Below are 20,225 nucleotides of genomic sequence, written 5' to 3' on the forward strand. Positions count from 1 at the left end.
GCCAAAGCCTTTGACTGTGTGGATCACAATAAACTGTGGAAAATTCTGAAAGAAATGGGAATATCAGACCACCTGACCTGTCTCTTGAGAAACCTATAGGCAGATCAGGAAGCAACAGTTATAACTGGACATGGAACAACAGACTGGTTCCAAATAGGAAAAGGAGTACGTCAAGGCTGTATACTGTCACCCTGCTTATTTAACGTATGCAGTGTACATCATGAGAAACACTGGGCTGGAAGAAGCACAAGCTGGAATCAAGATTGCCGGGAGAAATATCAATAACCTCAGATATGCAGATGACACCAACCTTATGGCAGAAAGTGAAGAGGAACTAAAAAGCCTCTTGATGAAAGTAAAAGAGGAGAGTGAAAAAGTTGGTTTAAAGCTCAACATTCAGAAAACTAAGATCATGGCATATGGTCCCAGCACTTTATGGGAAATAGATGGGGAAACAGTGGAAACAGTGTCAGACTTTATTTTTTGGGCTCCAAAATCACTGCAGATGGTGACTGCAGCCATGAAATTAAAAGACGCTTACTCCTTGGAAGGGAAGTTATGACCAACCTAGACAGCATATTCAAAAGCAGAGACATTAGTCTGCCAACAAAGGTCCATCTAGTCAAGGGTATGGTTTTTCCAGTGGTCATGTATGGATGTGAGAGTTGGACTGTGAAGAAAGCTGAGTGCCAAAGAATTGCTGCTTTTGAACTGTGGTGTTGGAGAAGACTCTTGAGAGTCCCTTGGACTGCAAGGAGTTCCAATCAGTCCATTCTAAAGGAGATCAGCCCTGGGTGTTCTTTGGATGCTGAAGCTGAAACTCCAGTACTTTGGCCACCTCATGCAAAGAGTTGACTCACTGGAAAATACTCTTATGCTGGGAGGGATTAGGGGCAGGAGGAAAAGGGGACAACAGACGATGAGATGGTTGGATGGCATCACCGACTTGATGGACGTGAGTTTGAGTGAAGTCCCTAAGAGTCGGACACGACTGAGCGACTGAACTGAACTGAACTGATGGCTGTTTTTAAGTCCTAATGGCAGAGCTGGAGAGTTGTGACAGAGACCATCTAGCCTGCAACATTTAAAACAGTTATTATCTGGCCTTTCAAGAAAAGTTTTGCTCAGTCCTGCTCTCGATAAAGACTTTACTACCAAGGTAAAACTATAAAATTAACAAAACACAATATATCAGAGTATCTTTTGACCTTAGTGTGGGGGAGAACATAAATAAAATTATGAATTATAAACCACAGGCAAAAAACTCTTTAAGCTGGTTACACAGAATAAGAATTTCTACTCAATGAACAGTATCATGGATGAAGGCACTGCTAAAAGACAAAGAAGTTATTTGAGAAGTACAAAACCAACAAGACACCAATGTATCTAAGAAACATCTATCATTTAATAAGAACAAGGACCCCAAAAGAAAAGCACAGAATTAAAAGTAGCAATTTTCAGGGAAAAAAAACTAAATATATAATAAGAATAGAAAGAGATGTTCAAATACATTAGTAATCAGAGAAATGCAAATCAAACCAACAAAGAGATGTCACTAATTTAGCCCTCAGACTTGCTAAAATTAGACAGCAACACAATGCCAAGCAATGGCATTATATAGAAACCCATTTCCTCCCAATTCTGGTATTAACTATCAGTACTAACTAAAATGAAAATTCACCCTATCCTGGAAATAAACATCTAAGAGGTAGTAAAATATAATAGTTATGTATCTACATTCAGTCAGTCATCATTTTGCTGAATGGAATATATAGCTGTGACTGTGCTAGCGCTCACAAAATGCATTTAAGAAAATAAATGCAGGTAAATATTCACATTGGATAGTCTTCTTAATTCAAGTGTTTGCAGGTCAGAAAATTAGCCAGAAGAAATTTGTATGTTTCATTGTCAACCTGGATACAAGTTTTTACTCGAAATTGTGTCACACATATTTGTGATAGTCACTCAGTCATGTCCAACTCTTTGTGACCCCATGGAGTGTAGCCCATGGGCTCTTCTATCCATGGAATTCTCCAGGCAAATACTGGAGTGGGCTGCCATTCCCTTCTCCAGGGGCTCTTCCCAACCCAGGGATCAAACCCCAGTCTCCTGCATTGCAGGCAAATTCTTTACAGTTTGAACCACCAAGGGAGCCCAGACATATTTGTAAGGAATTTTAAATATAACAGTTTCTAAAATCATTAGTTTGTTTTATTCTTGACTGAGTTGAAAGTAATACATACACCCATCATTAGAGATAAACAGAAGTAGAATAATGTTCTCTTTAAACTTTATGTATACCAATAAACACACGTGTAATACACACACTATTTTCAGCTTCTGAACAAGCTGTTCCTTCGTCCTTCCGCCTCTGCTCACGGTTCCACAGTTACAGCAGTGGCCACATCAAAAACATGAGCTGTCCCTTTCCAGGCTTCTTTGTACGTCTCCACAGTGAGCAACGACTAATCTGGACTCTCCACTTTGTCACAGTCCTTATAGCAACTCTTCCATCTCACTGCCACAGCCTACTTCAGATCCAGCCTCAAATTCAGACCAAAAGTTAAAGCCTCGGCTCTTTTTCTCCCTCTCCGCCTGCCCCCTCTTCCCTCCTCCACTTTCTTCTTCCTGTCCTCTGTGCCTCCTCCCTCACTATGTCCATCTATCCAACCAGTATTTCCTGAGTATCTGTTACATTCCGGGTGCTGTTTTATTGCTGGAGATTCAGCAGTGATGAAGACAGGCAAGGCCCCTGCTCTCTCAGAGTTTCCTTTTGGTTCTTCCTTCACATATATTTATTCTACATTCAGCCACAAAACAAATTTCCTAGTGAACTGCTCTGCCCCTTTCCAATTCCTTTCTAAAATATCTACTTGCTTTCCATGGCCTGCAGAATAAAGTCCAAATTCTGGCTGACCTTCCAGGATCTTTGAGGATCTGGCTTGTCCCAGCTGAATTTCCCATTACTCCACTCTGTACACTTGGTGCTTCAGCTAAACCTGATTACTTGTTTTAAACCCTATGGCAAAGGGAATGAAGTAGTATATGAGAAAGTTACAGGTGAATACAGCAACAACAACAACAAAAAAACCTAACACAAGATGACACATAAGAATAGTAAATGAAGAAAGGAAGAGAAAATAGACTGCTCACAGCTTACCACAGCTGTGCCCAGGGCAGACCCAGAGCCCCGGGGACAGGGCTATATTCTCAGGCAAGGCACGCTGATCACTCCGGGGAAACGTGACTGTGCCACAAGAGGAGGGAGGCCATAGAGCTATGGTAGGAACAGATTTCCTCTCATCTCTGAGCTAAGGAGGGTCTTGCACACATCCAGTGGTGGCAGGCAGCTGCCCTGGCCTCACGGAAGCAGGCCAGGTGACCAGCAACAGAAGTGCTACTGTTTGCAGGCGGTGATGAGACCACGGCAGCAGACAGCAGCACCAGTGTCAAGCAGAACCACTCGAAGGAAGCAGCTGAGGCCCTCCAGGCTCAACAGGACACATCAAAGTCCCGGTTTAACTAGCACAGCAGAACCTAAGGCTGGAGCTGGGGCCTCAATGCTGTGGTAAGAGGTGGAGGTCAGAGGGCATGAACCTAGGGCCTGCAGGACACACACATGAGGCAGGGAAGTAGAAAACCTCCAGACAACTGGAGGACAGTGTAAAGTGGCTAATAGTTTCTAGTAGGCCAGGGGAGATTTATGTCGTAACAACTTGTGTTTAAGAAGGAAGTGCACGATTATAGTCAGTTAATCTATGACAAAGGAGGCAAGAATATAAAATGGAGAAGAGACAGTCTCTTCAATAAGTGGTTCTGGGAAAATTGAGAAGCTACATATAAAAGAATGAAATTAGAACCTTCTCTAAAATCACAAACAAAAATAAACTAAAAATGGACTGAAGACCTGAATGTAACACTGGATACTATAAAATGCCTAGAGGAAAACATAGGCAGGACATTCTTTGAAATAAATTGCAGCAATCTTTTTTTCGATCCATCTCCCAGAGAAATGGAAGCAAAAGCAAAAATAAACAAATGGCACCTAATTAAACTTAAAAGCTTTTTGCATAGCAAAGGAAATACAAACAAAACGAAAAATACAACCTACGGACCAGGAAAAAATATTTGCTAATGATGGGACCAATATTTGCTAACAATTTCCAAAATATACAAGCTGCTCATAAAGCTCAATATTAAAAAAAAAACAAAAACAAAAAAACCCAACAACCCTATCAATAAATGGGCAAAAGACCTAAATGGATATTTTTCCAAAGACGACATACAGATGGCCAACAGGCACATGAAAACATGCTCAACATCACTAATTATTAGAGAAATGCAAATCAAAACTACAATAAGATATCACTTCACACCAGTCAGAATGGTCATTATTACAAAGTCTATAAATAATAAATGCTCGAGAGAGTGGAGAAAAGGGAACCCTCCTACACTGTTGGGAATATAAACTGGGACAGCCACTATGGAGAACAGCATAGGTTCTTTAAAAAACTAAAAATACAGCTAGTGTGTGTGTGTGTGTGTGTGTGTGTGTGTGTTAATTGCTCAGCTGTGTCTGACTCTACAACCCCATGGACTGTGGCCTGCCAGGTTCCTCTGTCCATGGAATTCTCCAGAATTCTGGATTCTGGGGAATAATGGAATACTGGAGGGGATTCCCTTCCCCAGGGGATCTTCCTGACCCAGGAATCGAACCCAGGTCTTCCACATTGCAGACAGATTCTTAACCATCTGAGCCACAGGGAGGCCCCACATGATTCAGCAATTCTATTCCTGGTTATATAACTGGAGAAAACTCTAATTAAAAAAAGATGCATGTACCCCAATGTTCATCGCAGCACTGTTTAAAATAGCCAAGACATGGAAGCAATGTAAATGTTCACTGATAGACGAATGGATAAAGATATGGTAGACACACCCAGTGGAGTATTATTCAGCAATTAAAACAGGATGAAATAATGCCTCTGCAGCAGGACGGATGGACCTAGGGGTCAGCGCACCGAGTGAAGTCAGAAGACAGATGCCACATACCGTCACTTGGGTGTGGGATCTAAAGTATGGTGCAAATCAACGTTATTTACAAAACAGAGACATACTCACAGACACAGAAAGCAAAGTGGTATTTACCAAATCGGAGAGCAGAGGGAAGGATAAACCTGGAATTAACAGATACAGACTACTATAGAAAAAACAGGTAACAAAGACCTACTGTGTAGCACTAGAACTATATTTAATATCTTGTTAACAACCTATAAAAAAAAATCCCACGGACAAAGGAGCCTGGCAGGCTATAGCCCATAGGGTCACCAAGAGTTGGACATGACTGAGTGACTAAGCACGCACACGCCCACACACACGCGCGCACACACGCACACACAGAATAACCTATAATGAAAAAGCCCCAAACTTACGTGCATATAAAATGACATTCTTAAAACAGCATCTACTTACTAGTGATCATCGCTCCAGTCACGGAAGCCAGAAATCCGATGCTGACGGCGATGACGGAGATGACTCTCCCTTGCCGATGCCTCTGCAGCATCACGAACATCAGCACTCCGGCAGCACCATGGACGAACAGAGAGGAGAAGAGGGCCCAGAGGAAGATCCAGTACCACATCTCTGAAAGGGAAAGCAAGGCGTTGAAAACTGTGCTGGAAAACCTCTTGGAAAAATCCAGTGTAACAAAGCGTGAGCACCCATGGTCTGGATGATCATGGTCTGGTTAGAGATCGTAGATACAAACATGCCCAGTACAATACTTGATACATAGTAGTATGAAATTTTAACAATTATCATCATTACTACTGCTTGATGGGGAAATCAACCTCCATGACTTCACCAGGTCAAAGCCACACTCCAATTTCCTCTAAATGTCCCCATGACACAGCTATGCTCTATTATTTTCTCTGATACACCCTCTTGTTTGCAAATCTCCTGGAATAAATTATATACGTTAATTAATTGCTGTCTGATATATAACTGTCTACACTAAGTGTCCAAACCTTAAAAAAAAAAAAACTACCCCTTAATTCAAATAATTCCAGAAGTGAGTCAATGATTTTTGTCTTTTACAATTTTAAGAAGTTCAGGTCCTTTCCCTCTTGGCTCTCGTCTTTGTATACTGAAGAACTGTCCGAATCTTTTAAGTTCTTTGTCTCAGGTCATATACTAGCCCTTACCCAGAACTCATCAATGTGGTCTCAACTGCTTTCACTGAAGTCGGCTACAGACAGCCAACGGGCATGCCCTCCGGTCTCTCTCTAGCACCCACTCCCTTTCTTTCTGGCCACCTGCCCCTCCGTCAGTGCACACGGTTCCTGCAGAGACTGCCTGTCCTCCACCAACTCCATCCCCCTGACTCGGCCTGCGTGGAGGAACATCTGGACAGGCCACTGATCCAAACTGGGTCCATCAGTCCCTTCCCCTGGGAACTCTGAACTGGGACCAAAACTGAGCACCTCAGTCTTTATCCTTCAGGCTGAACCTGAAGGGCTCAGGCTTTGTGAACAGTCATCTCATCATAACTTGATCAAACCCATGATAACAGGATAAAAGAAAAACAGAAGCATCAAAGGCAAGGGACAACCAAATCCCTTATTCCAGTGCTACATTCAGCCCTGCCATGTTAATACCCTTAGATTCAACATGATAAAATCTCCTTGTAATGCAATCCTTTTAAATTGGCCCATGTAAGGTTTCTGTTATTTATAGCTGAAAGAACTGACTCCAAAATATTTAGATGTCACCTTCAGGATCAGCCTTGGTATGCAAACATTCTGTAGTGCAAAATGTCTCATCTGCTATTTGAGCTATCTGTTCACTCTCTATCAAGTGAAAAAGAAGGGCAATAAAACAGTCATGAATAAAGAGAACAAAAATGGATTAACTGAAACTTATTTACTCAAACATCAGTGGAGTACAGATATACACTGCTGGTGGGAATGTAAAACAGGGCATCAGCTATGGAAAACAGTGTGGTAGCTCCTCCAAAACTAAAAACAAAATGACCACTTGATCCAGCAATTCCATTTCTGGGTATATATCCAGAAGAATCAAAGCAAGATCATGAAGAGACAGCTGCACAACTATGATTACAGTAACAGTATTCGCCATTGCCACGAGGGGAAGCGACTCAAGTGCTCATCCATGGGTGAGTTAATAAACAATAAGGTTTATATGTCAATGGAATATTCATTGGGAGAACATTCTGCCACATGCTACAGCATGCATGAATCTTCTGGACATTACGCTAAGTAAAATAAACCAGGCCCAAGAGGACAAATACTGGTAAATTCCACTTCTATGAGGTATCTAAAGTAGTCAAGTGAACAGAAACAGAAAACAGGGTGGTGGCTGCCAGGGACTTGGGGCAGAGGAAACGTGGGACTTCTTGTCTTAAAATGGGTACAAACACTGAGGATCTTTGCAGCGGTGGAGTTGTTCTGTATTTTGATTGTGGTGGTACACACATATACAAATGGTAAAACTGAAAAGAAATAAATATAAACACACCCATGAGTACAGGTGTACAAGTAACACCTGTGAAATCTGAAAAAGGCTGGTGGACTGTGTCAAGGTCAACATCCTTGTTTTGGTATTACACACTGGTTTTTCTAAGATGTTCCCACTGGGGAACTGGGGTACAGCTCAGTTGGTAAGGAATCTTCTGCAGTGCAGGAGATCCCAGTTCAATTTCTGGGTCAGAAAGATCTGCTGGAGAAAGGATAGGCTACCCACCCCAGTATTCTTGGGCTTCCCCTGTGGCTCAGCTGGTAAAGAATCCGCCTGCAATTCAGGAGACCCCAGTTCAATTTCTGGGTTGGGAAAATCCACTGGAGAAGGGACAAACTACCCACTCCAGTATTCTTGGGCTTCCCCTGGGGCTCAACTGGTAAAGAATCTGCCTGCAATACGGGAGACCTGGGCTTGATCCCTGGGTTGGGAAGGTCCCCTGGAGAAGGAAATGGCTACCCACTCCAGTATTCTGGCTTGGAGAATTCCATGGACTGTATAGCAGCTTTCACTTTCACTTTTCAGCTGGGGTAAAGGCCACTTGGGTTCTCTCTGTACTATTTCTCACAGCTGCATGGGAATCTACAACTACCTCCAAATTAAAGGCGGAATTTTTAAAAGGGAGGATATATAGCAAACAGATTTTTAAAAAAAAATCAGTTTCACCCTGCCAAATTCGTAAGAACTGACACTTAAAATGGACTGATAATTTCAAGGAAGAGAAATCTGATAAATCTCTGTGTTAAAGAATGCTTCTCTATGGCAGAAGAGCGAGACGCTCGTGATTAAAGAAAACAGACAAAGCTTGCCTTTCAGAGGCTTCTCTCTCTTAGCTTTCAGGGAAACAATGCTTTCATGCTGTCTTTCCCAAACAAATAGCTTCAAATGCATTAAAGACAAAAGCGCTTATCTTGCCCAGATGATATTTGTATTTTAAAAGATCTAACTTTTCAGAGTGAATCTAACAAAGAATATAAGAGAACAAAAATTCTCTAAGGGAGCTTTGAGATGAGGAAAGGCTCTGTGGCAGGTGCCCGCTCTTAATAAGAGGAGTCAGGCATCAGTCATTTGCCTTGAGCCCCAAGCCTGCTTCTTACCAGAGTGAGCCCCCAAAGCACTTTTCCTTGTTGTCCTTGTCATGCAGGTGGGGTAAAAAATTTCGTGACCATGTGTAACACTATGAACACGAATTATTGGACATTATTAAGTAATGTTGTCTGCCTACTGACTATACAGCTATTGACCTCGACAATAAATTTGCCTAGTAATTAGGAAAAGTAAGTTTTTAAGTCTAATGTCTTATAAAATCCCTAGATATCAAAGAATGATATAACCAAAAGGCAGAATCTCAAACAGTCCTGTAAGGATCAGTCCAGGATTATCCCTCAAGCAGACTGAGCACAAACTACCCAAACGCAAATTTATTTTTATGTTTCTTTTTTTTTAATCACACTATTTATCACAGAAAAAAAAAAACCTGAATGCTGCTCAGAATATCTAGAATTAATTTAGGTTGCATGTTGTTACTACTATTTTTGTTTATAATTTTATTTTTAAACTTCACATAATTGTATTAGTTTTGCCAAATATCAAAATGAATCCACTACAGGTATACATGTGTTCCCCATCCTGAACCCTCCTCCCTCCTCCCTCCCCATAACATCCCTCTGGGTCGTCCCAGTGCACTAGCCCCAAGCATCCAGTATCGTGCATCGAACCTGGACTAGCATCTCGTTTCATACATGATATTTTACATGTTTCAATGCCATTCTCCCAAATCTTCCCACCCTCTCCCTCTCCCTCAGAGTCCATAAGACTGTTCTATACATCAGTGTCTCTTTTGCTGTCTTGTACACAGGGTTATTGTTACCATCTTTCTAAATTCCATATATATGCGTTAGTATACTGTATTGGTGTTTTTCCTTCTGGCTTACTTCACTCTGTATAATAGGCTCCAGTTTCATCCACCTCATTAGAACTGATTCAAATGTATTCTTTTTAATGGCAGAGTAATACTCCATTGTGTATATGTACCACAGCTTTCTTATCCATTCATCTGCTGATGGGCATCTAGGTTGCTTCCATGTCCTGGCTATTATAAACAGTGCTGCGATGAACACTGGGGTACACGTGTCTCTTTCCCTTCTGGTTTCCTCAGTGTGTATGCCCAGCAGTGGGATTGCTGGATCATAAGGCAGTTCTATTTCCAGTTTTTTAAGGAATCTCCACACTGTTCTCCATAGTGGCTGTACTAGTTTGCATTCCCACCAACAGGGTAAGAGGGTTCCCTTTTCTCCACACCCTCTCCAGCATTTATTATTTGTAGACTTTTGGATCGAAGCCATTCTGACTGGTGTGAAATGGTACCTCATAGTGGTTTTGATTTGCACTTCTCTGATAATGAGTGATGTTGTTACTACTATTTTAAATTACCTGATAGATCAATACCAACCACCCCATCAGTGAACAGGGAGGGCCTCTGAAGACCTGGATAAACAAGTCTAAGGCGACTCACTTCTGCAAATGCAGGACACCTGGAGAACTACCTGCAGGCCCCTAAGAGCAGAGCACAGACAGACGCCCCAGAGCCCCAGAGCAGGAAGAGGTGCTGAGACCAGGAGAGGAGGGGGACCACCTGTTCTCAACTGCTGTGCACGGCACGGCTCACACGAACAACCCAGAGGCCCAGGCTGCTCTCCCTACTCATACCCCGCCTAACCTGCGCTTCCAGCAACTGACAACAAGGAAAGGAGGGAGCCAGAGGGAGGCTTCTCTGGTGCTAAACAAAATACAAAACAAAAAGTCAAAAAACACACTCTACAAAACAGAAGTATGCCACCCCTTCAATCCCTGCCTCGATAAAGGGAATGATAGCAGAGTCGTGTAGGTCTGTCATCTAGAGAGAGTTTAGCTGCTCTAGGGGTAATTCTTGTGAGCAGCCTGGGTTGAGAAGTACTGGCCTCACAGAGCATCTTCTCCTTTGATGAATTCTAGAATGAAAAACTGTTTTTAAAAGACAGTGTATCTGCAGTAAAACAGTGTGCGTGTGTGTTTACCTTCAGTGGGATCAGAGGCAGGGGAGCTGTGATCTGCTCCAGCGTGTATGTGTGTGTTCGTTCTTGTCATGTGTGTGTGTTCACTCTTGTTGCGTGTGTGTTCATTCTTGCCGTGTGTGTGTGTGTGTGTGTGTGTTTACCTTCAGTGGGATCAGAAGCAGGGGAGCTGTGATCTGTTTCAGCCTTCAAGCAATACTAGAAATAGCCTCACTCCCAGTCTGTATCTCCCATCAGCCCTGGTTGCCAAGTCACTAGAAATTATCTTCTGTGCTTTTGTTTTTAATCCTTGGACAAAATTATTTCTGGGAAATGAATTTCTCTGGAGTATATTTAACCAAGTAAAAACAATTCAAAGAATGGTACATATTGTATGACCCTGTATTTGTTAAAAATAATAGGTACAGAGAAATACAAAAAATAATGGCTATCTTCTAAGAATAAGAGAGGATATGCATGATGTTATTTTACTCTTCACTGGTTATGTTTTAGCAACCAGCCTGAAGTTCTGTTTGTTTTACTGCAGATATACTGTCTTTTAAAAATAGTTTTTCATTCTAGAATTCATCAGAGATGCTCTGTGAGGCCAGTGCTTCTCAATCCAGGCTGCTCACAAGAATTACCCACAGATAGCTAAAACTATCTATAGACGGGGACCTGAACAACTCTGTTTTCATTGCCTTTATCAATCATGACATGCAATAAAGACAGAAATCACTGCTCTAGGCTAAGGTTACACATGAGGTACCTATAAAAAAAAAATCCCAAAGCCATAAAAACAACAAAACGTATCTTACTAGACAAACACTAAATATAATCTTTAATCCTCTACAGTGGATCTAACCCTTCTAACAAAAATCATACTGAACACTTACATGTACTCAACATACTCTAAGCCTCGAGGTGACTATAATACACCAGTAAGACTAAACTTGGGGGCTGCTCATAGTTTCTCTCTTCTTAACAGAAATGGTCCTCACTGTATGTTTAACTGATCTGTGTCCAAACTGAGTTATCTCAAGCTTCCATCAAATCTAAGGGGTGGCAACTGTCCCCCTTAGTTTCTGACATGAGACCTCTCTGTCGTGGGGGTGTGTCCCACACTGGCGGCTCATTAAATTTCAGGGAGATGATGCCTTTATAATCTGAGAAAGTCACCTAGAGCAGGGATTGGCAGAGTATGATTCACGAGTCCTAGCAACCACCTGACTATGGGGCACATATTACCACAGGGACAAAGAACCAGAGGAAGAAATATCAATCAAGAAAGATCCCAAGAGAATCTGTTACCACCTGAATTGTTAATAAACAGGACTGAACCACTGAACTGAATGATAAAACATACTGGAGACAGACGAGGGTAGGGGGTGGAGAACAGCTCATGGTTCTCAGGCCTGGCTGGTTCTCAGGCCCGGCAACCTCTGGGTCGGCTACTGCCAAGAAATACTGAGAGAAGATGCTCCGGATTACAACGTGGGCTGGGGCCAGGGTGGCTTTTGTGGGGGAGGGGAGGCTGCTTATAGACCCTAAAGATATAGACTTCATTCCAAAGGCTGAAGGTAATAAGGAGCCAATGAAAGACTTTAAACAAGGAAGTGATACAATCACATTTATCTTTTAAAACAAATTAATTATCCTGGCAGATATGGGAAAGGGGGACTAGATGGAGATGAGAGAATATCAGAACGTTTCAAGAACCCAAAGAGAAACTGAGGCCTGGACTTAGGCAATGGCCAGAGGGTTGAAAAGAATGTGAAGTGTCTGGACTGGCTGACAGCCTGGATGATGGAGGAGATGCGATGTCTGGCTTCCCTGACTCCTGCTACGGACATAGCTGAATAGAGCACAGGCCATCAGGTATGGAAACACGGGAAATATATTCGGTACATCTGCTGTATACTCAAATGTTGGTGAGCAGCGAACAGTAAAGAAGCTAAAGCCAAGAAAATGTCAAGTAGAAAAATGTGAAGATCTAACCCTATACATTTATATTATGGGACATGTTTTTAAAAAAGAGTAAATCTCAAATTTTTAGTATCTCTAATCTTCCTGTATGACTTGTCAAATTTTAAATCTATGATTACTAAAACAATTCTGTTATTAGATACAAGTTTGAATCAAATTTACTATAAGGAATGTCATTGTTACCCTAACAATGAGAAGAAGATAAACTACAAACTCACAGTTTTTAAGCCTACCAGTCAGGTGACCCTGCAAGATAACGCAGTAACATGAATTCCAAAGAGGGACCCTCCAAGGAAAGGGTCTCCTGTGGCAAAGCACAGGAGCAACAAATGGGTACCATGTGCGTTGGAAAGAAGAGCAGCTGAAACTGTAACTGCAAGTTGAAGGCCAGGTGTGCAGTTAACCTGTCAGCCTGGAGTAAGTGACACAGGAAAGCTCAGGGTCACCTGCAAGCTCTTTCCACGGGTTGCTACCAAGCATTCCCTAGAAATACAGGGTCTCAGGCAGGAGACTGAAGAGAGCTTGACACCAAGTAACGAGCAACAAGGCTGTGACTGGGGGCAGGCAAGTGTGTGGGAAAGTGTCTTCCAGGCAGGCCTGCAGAGATGGCTAAAAGCTGACAACACAGCACGAACACTGTAATGACCCTGCAGCACTGGCCCGCACCCCAAGTACCACGTACAACATCACCTTCTAGAGAATTTGAAGCCTAACCAGTAGCAAGAAAGCTCAAACACCGATCACTCCTGAGTAAATTAAATGAACCTGAACCCTACCCGTCTAGCAGAGGCGGCCCATTTCCAGGCACAAATATTATTTACCTCAGTCACTACTGTTATACATGTGAAGGCCTGAATTCAATAAAAAGTATAAGGCACCCTCAAAAATAAGAAAAACAATTCATCATCAAAAAATAAAGTGATCAGACTCAGATGAGCCAGATTTTAAAACAAGCAGACAGGGACTTTACCTATAACCAACATGTCAAAGTCAGTCATGGAAAAGGTCAGCAACTCACATGAACAGATGGGGATAGTTCAGCAGAGAGACAGAAAGTCCAAGAAAAAGTCAAATGAATATCCTCAAGAAAAAAAAAAAAATCCTCAACAAAACAAAAAACAAACAAAAACACATGATATCAAAGATGAAGACTTCCCTCAGTGGGCTCACCAGTAAACTCGACACTGAAGAACAGGTGAGCTTATCACAGCAGCGCTATTTACAAGGGTCAAGACATGGAAGCAACCTAAGTTTCAATTCATGGATGAATGGATAAAAAAGATGAAGTATATATACACAATGGAATATTACTCACCCATAAAAAGAATGAAATAATGTTAGGGCTCATCATATTAAGGGAACTAAGTCAGACAGAGAAAGACAAATATCATATGATATTGCTTATATATGGAATCTAAAAAAAAAAAAATGATACCAATGAGCTTATTTACAAAACAGAAACAGACTCATAGATACAGAAAGCAAATTTACGGTTACCAAAAGGAAAGAGGGGGAGGGATAAATTAGGAGTCTGGGATTAAATATATATACACTACTATATACAAAACTGATAACCAACAAGGACCTACTATATAACACAGGGATGTACTCGTTATCTTATAATACCTTATAACGGAAAAGAATCTAAAAAACAATGTATTTATATATGTATAACTGAATCCTTTTGCTGTAAACCTGAAGCTGACACAACACTGTAAATCAACTGTATTTCAATAAAAAATGTAAAAAATAAACTATCAGTGAACGTAAAGGTTGGCCAACAGAAATTACTCAAATTGAAATACAATGAGAAAAAGGTAGGAGGAGGAGGGAAAAGAGGAACCATACAAGAGCTATGCAACAATTCAAATGGTTTAACGTACATGTAACTGGAGACCCAGATAGAGAAGGAAGAGATCATGCAGAAGAAAAATATTTAAATAAATACTGGCTGAAAAGCCTAAAAATGATAAAGGATATCAAACCACAAATCTAACACTCCCAGAGAATCCCAAGCAAGATAAAGATCACCCAAAAGAAGTAAAAAACAATAAAGCAAAAATAAACCACACAAGCATCATACCAAGATATACCACCGTAACACGACCTAAAACCAAAGATAAAGGGAAATACTGAAGAAGAAATAAGGGAAAAAAGAAAGAGAGGAAAGAGACGTATTACTGAGGGACAAAGATTAAAAAGTACCACAAGCTTCTCATCAGAAACCATCAAATCAGAAGACAAACTAGAGTAACACTTTAAAAGACTAAAAGGGGAAAAAAAAAGAAAAAAAAAACAAACTGCAAAGCCAGGACCTATATTCAAGAGAAATAATTTTCAAAACTGAAGGTGAAATGAAGTTTTTTTCCAGAAAAAAACAAAACAAAACTGGGAGAATTAACTGCCAGCAGATTTGTGCTACGTGGCATATTAAAGGAAGCTCTTCAGACAGCAGGGCAACATGAAATGAGAACCCAAGTCTCCACAAAGCAATGAGCAACAAAGAAAGTTAAAATATATTGTTTCTAATTTTTAATCACTCTAATATTTTAACTGGATTTAAAAATAAGCTGCTGCATTTGTTCACTTGAAGCCTCATTTAACGCAGGAAAAGTTAAAGCTATGATAGATATTTAATAGCTGTCTGCTTCTACTTCTTAAAAAGGGGCAAACACATTAGTTTGAAATTTTAGTTGTGACACCTTCACGAGCTACTTTAGTATACTGCCTCTCTCAGAGCTTATCACAATACTGTTTATTACCTACTTAAACTAAATTACCCTTTTATCGACTAATTATATAATTTTAAACTGTAAATTACAGTACTCATCATTGAACAGAAAAAAGAAAATTCTTAGAAAAACAAGTTATAAATTTAAAACAGAATATCATTTTTTACTTTAAAAAATCAGTTTAAGGCTATTTAAAATAGTTCCAAAATAGCACGATCTTCCTAAAAAATGCCATTCAATTTGCCCTTTTCATAACTGATTAGTTACATAGTTATAAATGTATAGGCTTAAATGTCAAAATCTGAGTCTATTATGAAATTAGAACAATATACAATAGTTTGCATTGTTATTATTTATACACCTTTAAGCATCTTAAATTATACATCCTACCAAAAAAAATTTTCAGTAACACGAATTTGTTTGAATCAGTCACTGAACTAAAAAAAACATCTTTTCAGGGATTGATAAAATGTTTTACAACTTCATGATACAGTATTTCCAAGGGATATTTGCACTGAAGACTGAAATAGGAACTCTGCCGGGAGCCGGCGAGAGACATTCCGCTCGTGACAAAGGTCTTGAAGGAGGAGGCTCGGCATACGCAAAGGCGGGATCGAGCCTCGGGAGTCTCCCCGGATATTCTCGAGTATCTTCCCCCAAAAAACCAGAGTCTGCCTACTTTATTGCTTTGTGCTCTCACCTCTGACTTTACTGGGGGCTGTCCCCTACCACCATCTCTCTCTCTCTGTCAAAGAGTTAACTTACAGCTCCAATTAATAAAGTTCCTGGGCAATTAGGAGTGTTTAAATCCAAACCCCTCAGATGGCTCTCTAACTCGCCTGACAAGTTTACCCGGACTCCTGCAGCTATGCATACGATTGTTTACAGTCTCCCAGCCTTCAGAGGCACGGGAAGCTTAAGATATTCAAATAGCTTAGAGCCTCTCAGAGAGTTAGAAACTGTCAGAATAAGACTAGTAAGGGATTTATTTCATTGATGAGTCAATGCTTGCTGCCAAGTTTTCACATCCCCTGAATTGTATCCTTGAATATGTATTAATTAATAGTTGGTATGTAGAAAAAATAAGTAGTGGCCTTGGTGTTAGTAACTTTAGACCCTTAAGGTAATAAATTCTTTCCTTTGTTGTAAACCCATTACACATCCACCCTATAGGAATGCAATTTTATCTTTGGAAGATGGCGCCAAACCTTAAAATAATTACTCTTAGAGAAAATAAGTCTTTGTTGATAACTCCTTGTCAAGAGTCATAAAATGTTAGTAGGCCTTCTGGCCAGAAGATGATGTAAATCACCTAAACCATTTGTATACGATAAATTTGCAGGAAAGAAACCCTGGTTTTTGATAAGAATCAAAGACTGCTGACTTTGCATCCCCTATTATCCTCTATGTGTAACTTAGGGTATAAAAGCCCCTGTTAAAAATAAAGCTATGGGCCTTGCTCACCAACGCTTGGTCTCCCCATGTCATTCTTTCTTTTCACATTCTGGCTGAAGTCTCCATCTGGAGCGTGGATATCCTCTGCGACCACTTATTTGCCTGGGCTTCTAAGACCCACTCGAGAAGGTGTCTAAGGTGGGGCACCTTCCGCTATTCGAGAGGGCGCCTGCGGCCTCCGTGGTCAGAGCTAACCTGGTGTCACGGGTTACATTGATTTTCCGCGTAAACCAAGCTACTCAGCCTCTTTTCTCCACTGAATTTTCCTACTGAGCTATCCTCATTCTATTACTCTTTATATCTCTAATTACCATTTGAATAGGTCGCCGACGCCGTCTCCCCTTCGAATACCCTGGATCAGCCGGGGCTGGTCCCCGGCAGAACTCTTCACATCAATGAGCATATCTTATAATGAAACTCTCAATGTAACAAATTTCTAAAGTTAAATCTAAATAGGAGTCCAAATGAAGGACAGATCAGAAGATATTAATGAAAGCACAATGGGGAAAACAAATGCACAGGCTGGTAAGAACAGTCATACCTTTGATAGGATGACAGTAATCCTGAGGAAGCAGTTATTGCCCCACTGAGGTTAAAAAACAAACAAAAACAGATAATCTCAGAACTGGAAGGGATCTTCAGATACTGAATCCAGAGTTTGCTAAATCAAGTTTTAAGAAAGCCCAATTCTAAAAACTAATTATTAAATGGTGTTAAGAGCACAAAGGTTTTTCTAGGTCTTAAACTCTTGCCTAGAAAATCCCATGGGAGTAGGAGCCTGGTGGGCTGCAGTCCATGGGGTCGCTAAGAGTCGGACACAACTGAGCGACTTCACTTTCACTTTTCACGTTCATGCATTGGAGAAGGAAATGGCAACCCACTTCAGTGTTCTTGCCTGGAGAATCCCAGGGGCGGTGGGGCCTGGTGGGCTGCCGTCTATGGGGTCGCACAGAGTCAGACACGACTGAAGTGACTTAGCAGTAAACCTCACAGGTAAAGAATGTGCCTGCAATGAAGGAGATGTGGGTCTGATCCCTGGGTCGGGAAGATCCCCTGGAGAAGGAAATAAGCGCCCACTCCAGTATTCTTGCTGAGCAATCCAAGGCATTGAGGACTGAGCAACTAAAACAAAAACAAAACAAACCTCACTCTACAAATTAGCAATATTAAAGGTCTGAAGCCCCACTTCAAAAAGAAAGCTTAAAGATAAAAAGACAAATTTATATGCAAATGGGTAAATGTTTTCCTTAACTCAAAATAAAAGTCTCTCAACTTTTTTCTTAACTCATTAATATTTTTAGATCATTTTTCCTTTAACATCAACATGAAAAGTGTTGTCATTGGATTGTCTTATAAATGAGGAAACAGAGGCCTGGTTAAATATGTGGTTTTTCAAGTATAAGAGCAAATTAACAGCATTCAAGGATAAAACTCAGTTTATTGACTCATAAACTCAAGGATCCTATCACTTCTTTAGACTCTTCATTTGGATACAAAAGTCTAGCAGGATCCAATTTATCCCAGTAGGGGGCAAGTTCTGATACCTGCACATCATGTTAAGTATTTACATAAACATTGTTAATGTTTAGTTCTCCCATATATAAACTTCAGATTAAATATAACTTCAGATTAAATATAACTAAAGTGCTTAGGATTTCTTTTAAAATACCATTTAATAAGAATTTTTCTCTGTTGCTAGTAACTCATAAATAAAACATTTTTTTTAAGATAAATTCTAATATTATCCTCTGGGTTTTCCTGGTGGCTCAGATGGTAAAGAATCCACCTGCAATGCGGGAGACCTGAGTTCAACCCCTGGGTTGGGAAGATCCCCTGGAGGAGGGCATGGCAACCCACTCCAGTATTCTTGCCTGGAGAATCCCCTTGGAAAGAGGAGCCCGGCAGGCTACAGTCCATGGTGTCGCAAAATGTCGGACACAACTGAGTGACTAAACACACAATATTATCCTCTAATGTTAAAAGGCAGTCACTTTTTAAAAAACTGGGTTATAGCATCCTCCTGGAAATGAGTCACTTATGTTGAAATTTTAATAAATCTTTAGCTATACTACAACACTCCATATTTAGACTGAATTATATATCAGAAGACAGTTACAAATATCACTAAAAAGCTTAATTTTTAAAAAGTTGGTGTTCCCAATCTTTGAGCTCTCAATACTAAAATCACCTTAGAAAGTGGAGTCACTCAATCATGTCTGACTCTTTGCGACCCCACGGATTGTAGCCTACCAGGCTCCCCCGTCCATGGGATTCTCCAGGCAAGACCACTTGAATGGGCTGCCATTTCCTTCTCCAGGGGATCTTCCCAACCCAGGGATCGAACCCGGGTCTCCCGCATTGCAGACAGGTGCTTTACCATCTGAACCACCAGGGAAGCCCCCAAAAAATCACCTTAAGAGCTAGTTAAAAATGTATCTTCCTAGACCATGTTCTCAAGGGTCCTAATTCCATAGCTGTGGACTGGGGCTGTGGACTGTACCCTTAACCAGCCCAAAGTTATTATGACATGTAGCAAGATTTAGAAACCATGCTGGATTACAGCCATCCATGGAAGGGGACGGGACAGGGAGAGAATTTTAAAATGAAAATTGACTAGCTACACATAATACCCAAGAGTAATATTATACTTTTAAATTTAATCAAAACCAAGTAGTATCCTGAACCATCCTAAAAGCAGGCAACATCCTCTCCTCCATCTCCATCATCCCTTAAACACGTTCTTTCTCTGCTCTCTACCTCTTCTGTTGTCTTCCAAGTCCCATTATTTGGTTCTCCCTGAACTCTACAAACCACTAGAGTACTATTAACCTGAAGGTTAGTTAGCATTTCTACACTATGAACCCCTTATGGATGACTGACATTTTCATTTTTGTTTATCAGTGTTTACCACAGAGACTGGCAAATCACTCAAGATCAAGAAATACCCAACAAGATTGACCCTTGAAAATGCTAGATGCTGCTTTTTAGTATAAATCCTCTACATACATTTAATGAAACAATACATTATATGGCCACTTTGATTATAGGAAGTGAAATGCATGCAGAATGTTTTGCACAGGACCTGACATGTAGTCGGTGTTCAGTAAACAGAGCCCCATTAGGATTATTCGTCTGATTCTAAGGTAAGTTCAGTGTTCTGTGTTCTCTGGGCTCTCCTCTTAACCTCTGACCATTCTGAATACCAGTTTCCTTCCCTGATTCCAATTCCTCTTCCCCATCTCTGCCTCATCCTTCCTCTTCTGTTTAGGATTCCTTTCTACAGGAAAAATATCTCCAGCTACTCCAAGTCCTCTTTGTGAATTATCTTACCTTTCTGGTCATTCCTTCCAATCACTAAGCAAGAAAAGAGAAATGCATTTATATTCTGATAGTTAACTATTCAAGAATCAAACTTACAGCCCACACAGTCTCAAGACTCATCTGGAAATTGCTTTAGTTTTAAGAAATATCATCTGGACCTTGG

At 40.8% G+C, this 20,225-nt stretch overlaps 1 protein-coding gene across 3 annotated transcripts in view; it reads right to left on the reverse strand.

The window, feature by feature from the left end:
• The window catches only part of TMEM170B (transmembrane protein 170B), a 211,189-nt gene that overhangs the window by 185,137 nt on the left and 5,827 nt on the right, over positions 1 to 20,225 (reverse strand). For all 3 annotated transcript variants that reach the window (XM_027525079.1, XM_027525080.1, XM_027525078.1), the window contains exon 2: positions 5,473 to 5,643. In XM_027525079.1, the coding sequence (XP_027380880.1) occupies positions 5,473 to 5,643 (171 nt within the window). The remainder of the gene's footprint in view (positions 1 to 5,472; positions 5,644 to 20,225) is intronic.

Source organism: Bos indicus x Bos taurus, chromosome 23, assembly GCF_003369695.1.
Source record: "Bos indicus x Bos taurus breed Angus x Brahman F1 hybrid chromosome 23, Bos_hybrid_MaternalHap_v2.0, whole genome shotgun sequence".
Lineage (NCBI taxonomy): Eukaryota > Metazoa > Chordata > Mammalia > Artiodactyla > Bovidae > Bos > Bos indicus x Bos taurus.